The sequence below is a fragment of the Manihot esculenta genome, chromosome 13, assembly GCF_001659605.2.
Source record: "Manihot esculenta cultivar AM560-2 chromosome 13, M.esculenta_v8, whole genome shotgun sequence".
NCBI classification, from domain to species: domain Eukaryota; kingdom Viridiplantae; phylum Streptophyta; class Magnoliopsida; order Malpighiales; family Euphorbiaceae; genus Manihot; species Manihot esculenta.
The window spans coordinates 6,060,642-6,079,139 of record NC_035173.2 but is presented as its reverse complement, the minus strand read 5'-3'; the positions used below and the strand labels follow the sequence as shown (position 1 = coordinate 6,079,139).

General features: G+C 29.0%; 2 protein-coding genes across 2 annotated transcripts; one reads left to right on the top strand and one right to left on the bottom strand.

Moving 5' to 3' along the window:
- Window positions 1-5,229: 5,229 nt before the first annotated feature.
- Window positions 5,230-12,082, top strand: LOC110630566 (probable xyloglucan glycosyltransferase 6). The gene is made up of 5 exons (XM_021778104.2): window positions 5,230-6,156; window positions 7,617-7,925; window positions 10,016-10,306; window positions 10,393-10,506; window positions 10,976-12,082. The coding sequence occupies exons 1-5, from the start codon at window positions 5,485-5,487 to the stop codon at window positions 11,609-11,611; spliced, it is 2,022 nt and encodes a 673-aa protein (XP_021633796.1). The 5' UTR covers window positions 5,230-5,484; the 3' UTR covers window positions 11,612-12,082.
- Window positions 12,083-13,830: 1,748 nt separating this feature from the next.
- Window positions 13,831-17,507, bottom strand: LOC110630304 (40S ribosomal protein S8). The gene is made up of 5 exons (XM_021777733.2): window positions 17,362-17,507; window positions 17,202-17,274; window positions 16,078-16,408; window positions 14,134-14,306; window positions 13,831-14,045 (listed from the first exon to the last, which is right to left on the bottom strand). The coding sequence occupies exons 1-5, from the start codon at window positions 17,363-17,365 to the stop codon at window positions 13,964-13,966; spliced, it is 663 nt and encodes a 220-aa protein (XP_021633425.1). The 5' UTR covers window positions 17,366-17,507; the 3' UTR covers window positions 13,831-13,963.
- Window positions 17,508-18,498: the final 991 nt, after the last annotated feature.

Genomic DNA, 18,498 nt, shown 5'->3' with positions numbered 1-18,498 from the left:
ATTTTGTTTTATAACTCTAAAAATAATTATTCATTTAATTAATAATGATTATAAAAATATTATTTTTAATATATTATTATAATAATATTGTAATTAAATAATATCGGTTATAAATTTATTGATATATAATTATTATATTTTATTATTTTTAATATATAAAATTATTATAAAAGTGAATAGTAAAAGAGGTAGACCGAAAAATATTTAGAATTATAATATTATTCTCTTTTTTAATAAATTATGGATTATTTATAACTTATTAAAGATAAATAAGTAAATTAATTAATCTAATTTAATAGTAAAATAAATAAATTATTTAATTTATTTATTTTTTCATTTTAATGAATTATAAACAATTCTGAATTATTTATAATTTATTAAAGATAAATAAATAAATTAATTAATTAATCTAATTTAACAGTAAAATAAATTACAATTTCAAAAAAAACAGTAAAATAAATTAATTACTTAATTTATTTATTTTTTCATTTTAATGAATTATAAACAATTCTGAATTATAAACAATTCTGAATTATTTATAATTTATTAAAGATAACTAAATTAATTAATCTAATTTAACAGTAAAATAAATTACAATTTAAAAAAACAGTAAAATAAATTAATTACTTAATTTATTTATTTTTTTATTTTAATAAATTATAAACATCTCAATAATCGCGTCCAATAGAATTATAATATTATCCTAGATATTGTATGAGACCACTGAATTCTTTATAAACTATTAAAGAAAAATTAATTAATTAATTAATTTAATTATAAAATAAATTAATTACTTAATTTATTTATATTTTATTTTGATAAATTATAAACGATTCACTGAACTCTTGCTATATTTGATTACAATATAATTTTATTTCATAATTTTAAATATTAATATATAAAATATATTAATATTTAATATATTTTATTATTAATATTAAAATTAAAAATTATTGATATTATATAATTTTAATATCATTATATTAATATTATTCTATAACTAAAAGTTTAAGGTGGTAGAAAATAACCCAATAAAATGTAAATTTAATTTTTATAATTTTAAATATTTTAAATTTTTTTATTTTTATAATAATCTTATTTATTAAAAATAATAAAATATATAAAATATAATAACTACGTATCAATAAATTTATAATTGATATTATTTAATTATAATATTATTATAATAATATATAAAAATTTATTATCATATAAAAATATAATATAAATAAAATTATTAAATTAATATAATATAAATACATTATTATAATATATTAATAATTAAAAAAAATAATAGCCTAGCACCAGACACGTGCCGGCCATTATTTGAAAAAAACATGTGAGGGACGGATTATCACAGTCAAACAACAAACCAGTAATTTTTTTTTTCAATTCAAATTAGTAATTTTTTTGTCCAATTCCAAATTGACAAAAATCCTAATATATGTATTGTGAAAAATTGAAAAAATGCCGCATTGTACCCCAAGTGATATAACTCTCAACATAATCAAAGTTTATTAATTTATATATGAACCACTATTTTGTCACATAAATTAATTATATTTTAGAGAAATTTTATATTTTACTTTTACTTTTTTAAAGTGTATTAATTTTTTGTGATGATTCATATTATAGAAAGTATTTAATATTAACGAAAAATAAAAATAATATAAACATAATGTTTTTAAAATATTTAAAAATTTAAATATTATAGACTTTATAAATTTATATGTAGTAATTATTTTATAAAAATTATTAAATTAATAAATAAATAACATATTTTAATGTATAAAGATAATAGTAGCTTTTTATAAATAATAGAATAAAATATTATTTTTAATTAATAATATTATTAATTTAATGTCATTTTTATTATATTAATTTATGTAAAAATATATTTATATTCAACACACCAATTTTTAGTAACTTAATATATTTTCTACGAAATGATTATCTTATAAAAAAAAGTAATACCACTCACAGTTTTAATCCGATAGTAAATATATTCGAAAGATTTCAGTTCTATTTTAGAAATATCTAATCTCAATTTTTTTTTAAAAAAAATATATATAAGTTTACATAAATTTAGTATAAAAATATTCAATTTCTGTAAAGTTTAATTTATTTTTATAACAAAATAAATTTACTTTATTTTACATAAATAACCATTAAAATTCCCTATAATTATTTATTTAGATTTTCAAAAATATATTAATGAAGTTATATTTTTATTTCATTTATTATACTGTTTAAATTAAATTAATTCAATTCAAATAATATTTTTCTATTAATTGTACTGTTTGTGATGGAAAATTTTTAATTTTTATTTTAAAAATTTTTATTTTAAAATGAATGGAAATCATACATAATTTTATTGGAATTAATTTAAAATTTTTCTCATAAAATTAATTATTTAAAATAAAATAAAATGTGTTTTTTTAATAATCACATAATTAAGTAATTAATTTTATTAAAAATTTAAAAAACTAAATAAATAATTTTCTGAAAAATAGTACTCGAAAATAACCAATAAAACATATCTCATTGTTCTATTAATTGGTCAAAGAATTAATGAAGAAAACAAAGTTTAAGAAGCGGCGAGTTAATCTAAAGTAGGGAAATGAAAGATACTGGCGATGAATTTAGCCGATAGGATTTTAGACACGATTTGATTTGGATGTTCCTTGAGCTTCTCTTCAGAGTATGAGGTAGGGAGCATGCACTCCCACCTCTCCGTGATTGCCGCTTAAATTTTATTTTTTATAATAATTTTATTTTTTTTAATTTTAATATTTTAATTTTTATAATTTTAATATTCATAATAATTTAGCATTTTAATTCAAATTAATTTTTTAATTTATATTGAATAATAATAAATTGAGTTAATGATAAAAAATTATTTTTTTAATTTTATAATAATTATATCATATATTTTTTATCATTTTAAAATTACTTTAACGGTAATTATCATTATTTATATTTATAAAAATTAATAAAATTATCCGTCACATTAATATTTATCAATATCTCATATTAATAAAATTTAAAATAAAAATAATAATAATTTAAAAATATAAAATATAATTAAAAAAATTTAAACATACGGAATTTTTTATTGATTATTTATTTTATTAATATTTTAAAAAAAATTAGAAATGAAAACTAAATTTATACTTGTAGATGAATTATATATTGTTTTGACAGTAGAAAATTAAATATTTAATCTATATATTATTTACGTTTTTAAATTTCATTTTAAATATTAATAAAATTTATAAAAACATGGTGGATTAATATTATTATATTAGTATTATACTTGAAAATTAAAAAAATTATTTTATTATTTTTAATATTTTCAAACTAAATTATATTAAATATTATTTTAAATTATTTTTTAATATTCCATTACTAATATGTTTAATAATATTATTTTCTTGATGATATTTTTAAAAATAATACTAAACAGTAAGTATATCAGATAAATTTTAAAAAAAATTAATTGATAATAATTTTAATCAAAATAAAATTAAGATAAATTATTATTATAAAATTATTGATAAATTTAAAAAATAATTAAATAATAATATAAATTATAATTTTTAAATATATTTAATATTTTATAAATTTTCAACTATATAAATAACCTTACGGTGTATTTGTTTCAATATTAAAAGTATAAAATTTAATTAGTAGAAAATAAAAATATAAAGTGAAATTATAATAAAATAAAGTCCATAATTTGTTTGACAATTAATTATAAATTTTGTTGACGTCGATACGATAAAATAGCATTGACGTGGCAAGATATGCCAATTTTATTAAAATGTCAGGATATAATTAAGACAATTTTAAAAGATTAAATTTTAATTGGTACAGAATGTAATTATAATAAAATTAAAATTATAAAATTTTAAAGAATCAAGTTTTAATTGATACAGAAAAATTATAGAGCGTAATTATAATAAAATCAAAACTATAGATTTTTTTCTTAACTCTAATAAATTTAAATTTTAGAAGAAATTATTTTATAAATAAAATAAAAAATAAAAAATTTTATTATTTATTATAAAATAAATAGATATTAAATTATATATTTAATTATATTTTAAAATTATACAGTAAATTACCATAATAATTTTTTAAAAAAATTATTTTTTTATTTATGTGGTATAATATAATTAATAGATTTCTCCCAATATTTTTAAAATTTAACATTTTAATCTCTAAAGTTTCATTTCATTCAAATTAGAGGTTCTTTCATAAAAAATGTCATGAAACAAATGACCGAAGCATTATTTTTAGAGTCTAATATTTTAATGTCTGAAATTTAATTCTATTAAATTCAAAGATCCTTCTATAAAAAATTAATCCATTTGTAATTCTATTGTAAGAATCAATAAATAGAAACTTTTCAAATTTAAGAAAAATTTAGATTTAAACTCAATTTTTATAAATAAAAAAATTTAATAATCAAATTTTAAAAATAGACATATACATTAAAAAAATATAATTTTGCCGCACAGTCTGCTGGCAAACATAGCTATAAGAATATGAAAAAACGTTGGGCCGTTGGAGTTTGGAAAACCATTATCATTTTGAATCATTGAAGTTTGGCTAGTGAATTTTATTTCAGTGATACATTTTATTTAAAATCAATCGGTGTTGGTTCAACATAGAAATGTTAACTGAAATTGATATCTCCCATCGATGATGGTCATACCTTCTGGTTGAATGTTTTAGTTCAATTTGTATTTTTTTTAATTTTTAATTTATTTTTTAAGAAAATTGAAAGAGTGACGAAGACTAAAAAGAACAAGAAGAAGGGATAACTACGAGATTCGGGCTATAGATTGTAAAGAGAGAAAATTGAATATGTGAAAGAAAATGAAGAATAAGCATGTGGGAGAAAGGGTATGGGGCAAGGATTGCTGAGAGAGCAAATGGAATAGATGAAAGAGAGAAATAAATTTTAGGGATTTGAGAATATATTTGAAATTAAATTTTATTTATTTTCTTTTTATTAGATTTGAATAATTGATTAACATAATATTTTAATTTAGATATAATAAATAGATTAAAGTTTCCAACTAAAAATAGGAGATATATCTATTAATTATGTTATATATTAAAAAATAATTTTATTTATTTTAAAAAAAATATTTTTAATAATTATTAAAATTGCTATATATGTATATTCATACTAGTTTTCATCATACGTGCAATCGCTGCATATGTGCACATTGTACACAAAGCTCTGACCACTAAGATACAGCGAGGAATATCATCGGACGGTGAAAAGCAGAGAAGCTCACCGGCATAAAATGAATTAAACTGTAGACGAAAAGAAAAGAGAAAGACCCTCCGCTAAATTTGGTTAAGACACACAGTCATCAGCCAAGCAAAACACACGCAGGGAGATCTGAGAAGCAAAGGAGGGAAAAAAGAAAAAGAAAAGGAAACCGTAATAAGCTATTTCACATTTCTATGAGTCCAGCACAAAACCACGAGTTTAAAGAATGGTGGAACAAACAGCGCCAGTTTCTAGACCAATCCGACGACGCTTTGCTCACCGTCGAGATCCGCAGCCCTTCCACTTCCGATACCACACTCGACAAAGGTCACACTCGAAGCGCCCGCCAGCTCTCCTGGCTTTGGCTTCTCAAATTCCAGCAACTCGCTAGCTCCCTCGCGTGGCTCACAAACGCACTCTTTTATCTCCTCCGCACCGCCAATCGTAGGATCTCTAGCTCCGACTCTCCTTCCGATACTCACTCCTCGCGCTTGTATAGAATCATTAGAGTGTTTTTGATTCTCGTCATTTTGTTGCTGTGCTTCGAGTTAGTTGCGTATTTTAAGGGATGGCATTTTAGCCCACCGACGGTGGAGTCTGCTGAGGCCGTGGTAGAGAGAGTGTATGCCACATGGTTGGAAATTAGAGCCAATTACTTGGCGCCGCCGCTGCAGAGCTTGACCAATGTGTGCATCGTTTTATTCTTCATACAGTCGGTGGACCGTTTGGTATTGGTGTTGGGGTGTTTTTGGATCAAGCTTAGAAAATTGAAGCCTGTAGCTGCGGAGTATGGAAATGTGGATGGGAAGAGTGTAGAGGATTATCCCATGGTGTTGGTGCAGATCCCTATGTGCAATGAGAGGGAGGTAAGCAGATGTAGGTTTCTAATCCCTTCATTTTTGGCTTAATTACAATTACTGGCTTTGTTTTTTAGTGCATTAAGGAGATTTTACAATTTGATCAAGTAGGGATTTAATTGGAACTTTTGTTTTGTGTCAATTAAGCTAACTGCTCAACCTATTGAACTGTTTACTTATCATGTCTTTTGTTGAAAATATTACTTAGAAATTTGCATTGTCCCCTGCCCTTGTGTACCGTTGCTCTTTGGATTAGTGTCGGCTAGTTGTGTACATTTAATGTAAATTAACAGAAGCATTGTCTTAGTACATGCCTGCTTTTGATCTAGTCCATTTTATACTCGTTTCTTAGCCTCTCTTGGTTGTTTCTCGGGGAAGTAGTGAATCTAGTGTGTCGTGATTTATGATAGTAATTGGAGTTAAGATCTTCAAATAGATTTGAGATAATGGGGAATAAATAAGATCATGGAATTTGATTAGCTATTTAAAGTTTAAAATTGTGGGAATTAGCTAGCTAGGCTTTTGTAATGAACTTCTACTGATTTTGATGTTAGTTCAAGTTGCTTCCTTTGCCCTTTTTTTTTTCTGTGGTGAGACCTTTTGTCCCACATATGAGTTGCTGAGACTTGAGTAACCTGATGACAATTTATGTTATTTAGGTCTATTTGTTTCACATACCGTATTTTTCTGGAAAGCATTTTTTAGCATTTGGGGTGCTTAAAAAATTGGTTAATACTAAATATTTTCCTGTTGAAATAAATAGTCATTTTCTTCAAATGGAAATGATATCTTTTGTGAAGAGAGAAAATTTGACAAACACATTAAGAGGAGAGGAAAAAACCTATAAGAGAGTCATATAAACACATCCATTTGTTTACCAACTATTCTTGGCTATGAATACAATTTTTCTTTCTTTTTTTTTTGTCTATTTTTACTCATATGCAAAAGTAAAAGAAAACATAAAGTTTTTGCACATTTAAATATTTTCCTTCTTATGTGTTGGAAGAAAAATTAAATTTTAATATATACCAAACTCTAGAAAATAATTTATAATTGATTTTCAGTGTTACCAAACAATAAGAATAAGCTATTTCTCAATAAAAGAAAAGATGATTGCTGAGAAAATATTTTACATTTTCAAGTTATATTCCTCCCACAAACGGAGCTTTAATATTGCTTTTCTTCTTAGCAGCTCCTTTCCAGCATCCTAATCTTGAACATGATATGATATCATTACAGTTCTACAAGCATTTTTGTGTATTTTGAATGTTAGAATGTATGTTATGGTGAGGCTCTGTGATGGGGGTTTTTTCATGTCCCTTGCATTGCTTTTAAATTTTGAAAGTAATTCTACATAAAGGATGGAATGGTTAGTAAATTAGCTTCACCATTGGAACATTGTTTTTCTGTTGCTTTTACATTATCATCTCACTTCTTGCAATTATTAACCCTCATTGGGTGCCATACAGGTTTACCAACAATCTATTGCAGCTGTTTGTATCCAGGACTGGCCAAAGGAGAGAATGCTTATACAGGTTTTAGATGATTCTGATGAGTTAGATGTTCAACTACTCATCAAGTCGGAAGTGCAGAAATGGCAACAAAGAGGTGTGCACATATTGTATAGACATCGTCTTATACGCACGGGCTACAAGGCAGGCAACCTCAAATCGGCAATGAGCTGTGATTATGTAAAAGGTTATGAATTTGTGGCAATCTTTGATGCAGATTTCCAGCCAGGACCTGATTTCTTGAAGAAAACTATTCCTTACTTCAAGGTATCATATCCATATCCACATGAAATTCTGTTTGTTTGAGCCTGTCTAGAATTGAAACTTGGATCCATGTATAGACTTGAAGGTATTATTTTGCATGAGTGCATACATATTGCGGCAAATAAGTAAGCTAATTGGTTTGTTGTGCACAAGATGGAGCATAGTTACCTAGATGGTGGTACACATCACAAGGGTGGAGCGTGGTATTGCTGTATGCCCCTGGTTATGTATTGGGTAATTTAGGTTTAGGCTTAGCCAGTTTTCTGTTTTAGGATGTGATAGGTCTTAGAATAATATCTTGGATTCATTGAGTGAAAATTGATGATTTTTTTTAGTGAAAATTGGTAAGTTAGATATTTTTTTCCCCATAATAATATCTTGGAAATCATACTGATGGTTTGGTGCCAGTTTATTTAGTTGTCTTTGAAATAGTTATGACCTTTTCTTACTAGTCTTTGAGCCGATAGCACAACATATAATCTAGAGAACACAAAATGTCACAGAGGACTTGAAATTTTAAAAAGCTTTTAGGGCCATAAGCTTCTAATCTCTTGATAATTAAATAGAAAGATTTCTTGTACATTTTAAAAAAAATTGTAAAAGTGCCTGTCACATATTCTGGAAGGAAGAAGAAAGAAATTGAAATGAACAGAGTGGAGAGAAAAGCTGTTGTTAGTTGAGTCTTTTGGAGGGAAAATGCATGGGTAGTTTGGATTGTTAGGAGATTCAGTTAGTAGCAGTTACACTAACTGTTGTATAAGTACCAGCTGGGAGAATTCTCCAGGCATTCTGAAAAATCAATACAAAGGTTCCTCCTCTGCAATTCTACTCCACTTTCTCATCTGATTCTATTCTCTTCTCATCCCTAATCTCTTCTTCATTCTATTCTCACCTCAGTCTCTCTTTCTCTCATCTCTCGATTCTTTCTCAGTTACTGTTTGACGGTGCCCACTAACAAACTTTAAATCTTCCAACCGGCAGTACTGCTTTTATTGCAGTGTCACCAACCAAACTCCCCAACTCCTTTTGTTTCAGTTCTTTGTATTCTTCTTCACTTCCTTTTATTTTTCAATGTTCTCAATTTTTTTTTCTTTGTTGTTTCTTCTTTTCCCTGTCTATCATGAAGACTAATATTCTTCATCCTTCTAAGGAGTAAGAACTTAATAAATGATCCCTATGAACAGCATTTACTGTTATTATATTAAAGAAAAGAGAAAACAGAGAAGAAAAAAAATAAAGAACAAATGAATAACTTCAGTTACAGTTCTACAAATTCTTAATTGTGTTTTCCTCATGTTTGCTGATTGTGTATTTCCTTAGAGAATGATCTGCTTTGATAAACAATTGTTACTACATGCATTCTGAAAAGAGATAATATGATTAATTATTCAAAGTATGGAAGATGGTATTTAGGTGGTTTACGGCCAGCAGATACACAATGTATCTAATCTGACCCTTTTGTATTTCAGTGTCAGTGACCTGCAATCACATGTATGCATGTTGCAAGTGCAGTTAATTGTGATATCATTTTTACAAAGGAAAATCCCTCCTTTTTGGCTTCATTGTTTTGCAACAAATTTATCAAGTGAAAGAAATGTGCCATTGAAAAATGTGAAGCAGCACAACATCATTAGCAGTATTTGCAAATAGATGAATGATAATGTTATGAAGCTTTGATTATTTATACGCCATTATTGTATACCACATTATTTTGGCCCCTCTACTTTCTTCTTAAATTTGATTTTGTGAGATAATATATAATTTGCAAGAGAATTTATGATAAGTTTGCTGGTGATTCATTTCTTTTCATAAGAGTGACAAAGATTCAAGTGCTTGTCTTGGACAGCTTACATTGCAAATTGAAGAAATGGGGTTGGTGAGAGATCCTTTTAGTGATTTCTTGTTTTGGTTTTGGGGAGGGGAGGGGGAGACAGAACTATCATTCACACAAAGTTGAGCGTGTCTCATGATTTTATTTATGAGAGAGTGATTTCTTGTTTCTGTGTAAGCCTATGATTGTATTTTGGATCCACTGTTTTTTTTCTTCCTTTTCTGATATCACATTATTCTTTTTTTCTTTTTCACTTCTGAAGGGGAATGATGACCTAGCATTGGTTCAAACAAGGTGGGCCTTTGTAAACAAGGATGAGAACTTGCTTACAAGACTGCAGAATGTAAACTTATCATTCCACTTTGAGGTTGAGCAACAAGTCAATGGTGTCTTTATAAACTTCTTTGGCTTTAATGGAACTGCTGGTGTATGGAGGACTAAAGCCCTTGAGGAATGTGGTGGATGGATGGAACGGACAACTGTTGAAGACATGGATATTGCCGTTCGTGCTCACCTTTGTGGATGGAAGTTTATATATCTGAATGATGTTAAGGTGTGTTCTGGCGTTCACCATTTGTATAGTTGCCAAGTATATTTGACAGGAAAAGTGGTACATACTAATTCAGTCTATTTTTTCAGTGCCTTTGTGAACTTCCAGAGTCCTACGAGGCATACAAAAAACAGCAGCATCGCTGGCATTCAGGTCCAATGCAGTTGTTCCGCTTGTGCTTCCTTGACATACTTCGCTCAAAGGTAATCAATGAAGTTTTACGCAGTTGCATAGTTTTATGAAATTTAATGATGGCAGTAGACAGTTTCCTTGATAAAGAAAAGTCTTTCCAAGAGGCCAAGCCCAATACCTAGTTCTTTTGACAATCATAAAGCATAAAAAAAAAATTTATCTGACCATTGGAAAAATTTATCTTCTGTTTCTGATGCTCAGATATATGGGGGAGAATTTGGGTCTATAACGAACAATTTACCACGATTATTTATTTATATCTTTTAGATTTTTAAGATTCAACCTGTGATTTAGCAAGCCATGAGAAGGTGGACCTTCTGAACATGGCTACATAACCTTAAATATTGCCTGTAAGAGTACCGAATCAAAACTATATTCTAGTGCCTGATTGGGCAATTAATTTACCACTGCTAATTGTGTCAGCTTTCTAGTGTGCATGACATTTGTTTTAGAACTTTTTCTTTTTCCTTAATTTTTCAGGTGAGCTTGGGCAAGAAAGCTAATTTGATATTTCTTTTCTTCCTATTACGGAAGCTTATCCTACCTTTTTATTCCTTTACTCTCTTCTGTATCATACTGCCACTTACCATGTTTCTGCCAGAAGCGCAGTTACCAGCCTGGGTTGTTTGTTATGTCCCTGGGATTATGTCTATCTTGAATATCCTTCCAGCACCACGATCATTCCCATTTATAGTCCCCTACCTTTTATTTGAAAACACCATGTCTGTAACCAAATTCAATGCCATGATATCAGGATTGTTTCGATTTGGAAGTTCTTATGAGTGGATAGTTACAAAGAAGTTGGGGAGATCATCAGAGGGGGACTTAATTGCCTTTGCTGAGAAAGAATCAGATCATCTAGTTGAAACTAGTAGTCTCTACAGGTCTTCGTCAGATACGGGTTTGAATGAGCTGAACAAGCTAGAAAACAAAAACACTGTGAAAAAGAGAAGGAATCGTTTGTACAGGAAGGAACTTGCGCTGGCATTAATACTGTTAACAGCCTCAGTGAGAAGCTTGTTGTCTGCTCATGGAATTCACTTTTACTTCCTGTTATTTCAAGGGATCAGTTTCCTAGTTGTTGGTCTTGATTTGATTGGGGAACAGGTTAGTTAAATACGAGATTCTAATATTCCAGTGTCCAGTTGAAAGTGATGTAGAAGTATTTGGCCTGCATGCAGCGTTCGCAAAAATTTGTAGATTAGAGCCCTCACCATAGGAACATGTTCATTTGGTTATATTGAGGCAAAATTTGATTCTTTCGTGCTATTTGTTCACTTATTGGGTGAAGGACCATTGTATCATTGTAATAGTGGTTAGAGTTCCAATTTGTCTGGGATGTCGGCGGCGAGAGAACTGTCCGAAATTGGTGCTGAACATTTGATTGATTTTGGTAGTAGCTCCGATTTATAGCTTAAAGAAAGTGTATACGTAACTGTCAAATGAGGCATGCACTATTAGATCATTAAATATGTCATTCTCATTCTTTAAGCTTTGCTCTTGCTATTCCTGTTTAGGTCTTGTTTGGACAGGGGTAATTCAGTTAGGGAACTTGAAATTTATAAGTGTAAAAATTATTTTTGTTCAGTTTACATTTCTTAACTTTTTGAGAAGTTGAGCGTTTTTCTTCCCGGAGCCTAGTTAAGTTCTTGGAAAGTCACTTTTCATGAATTAATACATATGAACCAAATAAGATTTTATAGGTAAATACAGTTTAGTGTCTAAATTTCAGGTGAAGTTAAATGTTCCATCACTTGTCAGTCTATGCATGCATGTGTTTGTTTAGAGCCACTGTAAGGAGAAACTACTTTATACATAGCTAGTTCATGTGGGATGCAATACAATGACCATAAATTGTTATATCATGTCATGTTAATTATTACTGCATTAGCTATTTGAGAGAGAAGGACTCGAGTTTGCCACATGGAAAATTCATTCATGAAAGTTTCAACACTAACGATGGGCACCTATGGCATGACTCCCACAATTGAATTGAATGAATACCTTTTATCATCCCTTCAATTGTAATTAATAATTTTATAAAAATTTAATTTAATTGATTTTTTATTCAAATTTTTTTAAATTTAAAAAACTTAATATCTTGCTCTAAAGTAAAATGAATCATATAAAAAATGAGTGTAAAGAATCATTCATTGTTTTAGGAGCATGTCAAATATGAGTTTCACTCCTTGCAAATGTGAAAAATTTGTAATCTTGTACCTGAAGGATCATTATTTAGTGTAATTATCACTTCAATAAAGTTAAGATTTGTGGGAGTAACATTACAAGTCATTGCACTTATTTGAAGAATACACATCTTCCACGTGATGAATCCTTTGCCCTTTCATTATAATATGTCAGATTTCATTTTTACCGCATATAATAAATTATATTTTCAAATTACCCCCAATAGTTGATTTGTTCTTTCATCTTTGCTTTTCATTTTTGACGTCTAGTGCCTTTCTCATGATCACTAAAATTAGCATGATTTTTAGCAATAACAAAATTTTAGGTATATTTGATTAAGCTGTTGGATTAATTGTTCGGCTTGCCCAGAGTTGGGCTTCTATCGTTCCCTGCTATCAATGAGTATTACTTTCGCAAAAACAACAGATAAAAAGCAAAACACCAGAGAGCAGAACATTTATACCCCTTAAACCAATTTTGAAACGTAGGCCAACTTTTAAAAAAGAAGCTGCAACTTAATTCTGATCCATAATATTGTACAACTTAATATTTCAAATAAAAACTAATTCTAAAATTGTATAACATAATTTAAATCAAAATTTAAACTTTCAAGATTTTAGAACTTTATAATAATAATATTGTCAAACTAAAATTGGTATGTTTAAAATTTTAAAAATCAAAACTTCACTCCTATAGATAACTTTATGGAAATTTTCACACACAACAGACCCACACATGCACGCGCACACACACATCTCCATACTTTTCTTACAATACCATTTATAGTCAATTTCAGTTAAATCAGTAACAGAATAGTCACGTACAATAGATAACTGTTCACAACTACTTTGAAGTGTCATTCAAAAGCAACACAAGGGGTTACAGTCTTCGTGTCATCAAGAAAATTGCGGAGTTTAATTGGACGGTGCACAAAAATTTAAAAAGGATTTTTTTTTAGTGATTATATATATTATATATGTAGGAAAGATGAAATCTAACTAGAATGGCTATTAACCTCATAAATCGTAGGAGCCACATTCCCAAGCACACTGAATGTTGGGAAGCCTTGCAATGCAACGAAATATTAGAAACTCCATAACAAAGAAATTATAGGAAGAAAAAGGAGAGGAGACAAGTTGACACTAACATCCCTCAAAACAAAATGTGTTTCATTTGGGCAGACTATGAAAAGCGTATCAAATCACATTCTAAAACATAAAAAGGAACCAAAACTGAAATAACCCAAAAAATAGAAAGCAAAAAACTTGACAAACTTGATGTTTATGCCGCACCGGCGCCCTTGCCCTTCTTCCTCTGGAGCTTCTTCATATAGAATTCCAACTCCTTACCCTCTAATATGTACCTATTCATAGGAACCATAGCAAATGAAAGTAAGACCCAGTTTAACGATAAAGAAAAATACAGATTGCAACTTTTCTATATAAGCTCACCCGTCAGCTCTGCCACATTGACCAGGACGGGATGAGATGCAAGCCAACAATCTACCACCACCAAACTGCTCTTCTATATGGGGATCAAGCTTCCGATCTTTTTGGCGTTTCTCAAGCTTCCTTTGGACATGGTTGCTCTTCTTAGTTTCCTCTACAGCAGCACCTTCTCCTTCCTGTCGTTAACCGAAAACAAATACATGAGACTTACCTTTAAGTCGTGTACAAGAGAAGCACGCAGGAAAAATTGGTTCTTCAAATTGAAAATACAAGAACTTATGTTTCATAACATCACAGAATCAATTGTGGCATGTGAAATTTCACAAGGCAAGATTATGTTCAAAATTTTTGTGCAACTATATCAAACAAAACACTCATCACAATTGAGGATTTAGAGATAGACACATAGGACAGCAATGGGAAAGCTCAAGTATTGAAATTAAATTCCAACTTGTTTCACTCAGATCAAATGGGAAAACACAATGATATAGCAGACATAAATTTTAAACCTTAGCATTAATTTATTTAGAAACTATTCAGCTTAACCAAAATCCCAGAAAAACAATTACTACTATTCTCAACATTACAGTAATTTTTTTATAATAATAACTCTCTTAAATTTTTACACAGTTTAAAAAATCTATGATTTCACTTCTTATCAGTAGTATTTGACACAAGAAGCTAACGGAACTAAAGCATAAAACTACACAGAAACTGTATTCATGTTTAGAGAGATTTTTATGAGGGAAGTTTTGGATTTCCAATTTCTAGATGAGGATGAAATTGACCAAACAAAAGATTTTACTTACTGCAGCTTTCACTTCCCCTTCCTTACACCTATAATTTAGGGTGTAAGAATCTGAGGCCATTTAAGTGTACAGATATTAAACCTTCCCCTTAATTACACAAACAATGTTATATAGCCTTACCCTTACCTCACTTACCTGCTCCTTACCCACCTTTCAACCCCATCCAAAGAGACAATAAGAGATTTGAACTGTCAAATGGACTAACAATTGCTTTTAAATCTAATAGTTGATTCAAAATTTTCATGAGTGCCAGCTATCAAAGTCTCATGTAACCATGAATTTCTGCTCAAAGCTCATCTAAGCAACAACCAATAACAGATTTGTCCAAGCATGTTAACAAAAATATCTTTCATGAACCAATGTTGTTAAAGGCAATAAGAGGTGGAGAGGCAAGGCAAGGCACCACCCCCTCGCCTCGCCTGACAAAGGCGAGGCGCTTGCACAAAGGTGACGCCTCAGTCCACAAAGGCGCCAGCCGAGAGGCGCCAGAGGCAATGCCTCATTGAAGCAAGCCTTTTATTTCAAAAAAATATGTTTTTAAATAACAAAAGAGAAATTCTAGTCTCTCTCCATCTCTTTCAAACAGCATATAACACTTCTCCAGCAACTAAAATGCAAATTTCTTACTCTTTTTGCTCCAAATACCATCAACCAGGTATGTCTCTCCTCCTTTCTCCCTTTCTCTCTTCTTCTTTCTCCTCTCTTCTACCTACTGTACCTGCATAGCAGCATATCTTCCTTTTTTTTTTATTTTTCTCTCCTCTTCTCTCTTTGCTGGACATGGCACAGCAGCAAATCCTCTTTTCCTTTTCCTTTTTTTTTTTGAAAAAAAAATTCTCTCTTGCAAATAATATATACATTTCATTTAAACATGTAATTTTTCCTTTAAATATGGGTGTTTATTAAAGTGTTTATATGTATATTTAAAATATATAACAAAATTTTAGCTTTGTCGCCTTTTTAAAAAGGCATCACCTCGCCTAAGGCGATAGGGGACTCTGTCGTCTTAGTGTTGCCTCTCGCATTGATAACATTGTCATGAACACTACTCCACAAAGAAAATGGGACACTAGAATCCAAAGAAATTTATATGTTAGTGCATGACACAAGTTAAAAGTTTTTCTCAAACTAAAATCACCTCAGAAGTTTCCTTCTTAGCAACAGTCTTCTTCTTCCTGCCAATGTCAACACCATAGTGCTGAAGATACCATTGCTTAAATGGAGCAGCATCCACTTGAACAATTGCACTCTTCACCAAAGTTTGTGTTCTTACAAGCTCATTGTTTGAAGCATTGTAAACCACATCAAGAATACGAGTCTTGCGTGTGACAGCCTCACTACCCCATGAATAATTTCCTGTGTCCAATCTCAGGGCTCTCCATTTAACATTGCCTCCTCTAACTCGAATCCTCCTTACTGTCTTGTTGCTTGAGAGCTTGGTATTCGCAGGTTGGCGACCAAGCTCATACCTTAACACATCAGACCAGAAAAAAAAAAGAGTCCAATCAATTCTAACTAATTTACAAACCACATCTCATCACATCACACATACTATAATAACAGAATAATTGGGCAACTGAATAATCAAACAAGCAACCTAGTCAAAGCATATAATATTTCATTGATCCATAAATTTCAGTTACATTCTTCAAGTATATTTCACCTAAGATGATGGGCCAAAGATAACTTCAACTTCTTAATCAACTGACTCAAAATCAGTACAGCGGAATCACAACTTTTAATTAAGGCAATTAATTTCAGCAGAATATTATATAACTATTACATGATAACAAGGAAGTACACAGCTGAAGACAGCAAGAACAATAACAACAATAACAAGGCAGCTTTGACCACAAAACAGTTGGAGTCAACTGCGAGGATACTTTACCGCCATTCAGCTATATTAAAAACCAAAATTCAGATTTTTCTAATTGAAAAATCAAATTGAAATGATGAGACAGCTTCAAATGCTAACAAGATAAGTCAAGAAACAAAATACAATATTTCATGAAAAAGTACCATTCCAGCTTTATATAGCTGAAAGTCACCAGGCAATGATACCCACATCTATTTCTCTATGACGCAGGAAAATTTTTGCTACCCTAATAATCATAAAAGATGAGATCCATATGATTCTTCAGTCATTTTACACTAGACACTCAGACACCAAAACATTTATAGACTGCACACAAAAACCTAAAACTAGCATTTGCAACGTAATTCTTAAATCCACAAACGAAGAGAGGAAAGAAAGAAACATACTTTCTCTTCTTCCTCCAAGCCTTCTTCTTGCCACCAGTGGCGCGCCTCTTGTGCATGGAATCTCTGGAGATACCTGAGCAAAACCACATAAATCCATTTCAAACATGAGGTGAAAACGAAATCAAACTCTAGGCCGTGGAGATTGGAAGCGAATGGTTACCCATCTTGACTGAGCGGCTGAAGAGCTACACTTCCCCCTCACTTCCGGCTCACATGAACCCTAGCTCAATCTCTTATTTATACCGATATATAGTACGTCACTAATTTACCCTTCGTGAAGTATCACAAAAACAAAAAAAAAAAGTATGAATATTTAATGTAAGGTAAACCGCTAAATTTCCTTTGGAACTATATAATAGAATTAAAAATATTAATTTTTATTTTTATTTAAATTTATTCTTAAAATAGTATTAAATAATAAAAAATAAATTAAAATTTATATTACTCACGTTTTTAAAATACTGATAAATAATGGTTTATTTAATTATTTAACATTCGTTTGAAATAAAAAAATTTATAAAAATTTAATTTAATTAATTTGAAATAAATAGATTTAATTTTTTTAATTTAAAAAATTTTTATTTTAAAAAAATAAAATTTTGTCTAACTTTACAATAATTATTTTAATTTTTTTTCTACAAAATGAATTATATCAATGGTTAATTCAAAGATAAATTTAAATTAAAATATGATTTTTTTTTATTTTTACTATTGCATAATTTTGAGCAAATTTAACCATTTACTATTTCTGGTAACCAAAAATTTAATCAAAACCTACTTATTACACTTAATTCATCTATTTATTACCAATAGTTTTTTTTAAGGCAGCACGTTCTAGTATTTAGAATTTAATATTTTTAATATATAGTTTTATTACTTTTTTTATATAATATAATATTATTATAATATATTAATAATAAATTATATAAGTAATGAAATTAAAAAAATTTTAAAAAATAAAGCTTAATTTATTTAAGAATAATAGACTAAATAAATTAATAAATATTTGGAGACATTCCTGATGCTAGGCTTTGCTTTTTTTTTTTTAAATTTCGCTTATATATATATTTTTTTAAAATTATAAGACGTTGTTTTTTATCTAGGCAAGTAAATCTGCGCTAAAAGCTCAAATGGACTCCGATTACAAGACCACATAGCAAGCCCAAGAGCCTGAAAAAATCAGAACCCAATCCCAAAAATCCTCCAAAAGCAAACCCACCGCTCCATCCTCGCATTCAATTAGAGGAAGAGAAAAAATTAGTAACCTCCAATAACTATGCATGCCAAGACAAATAAC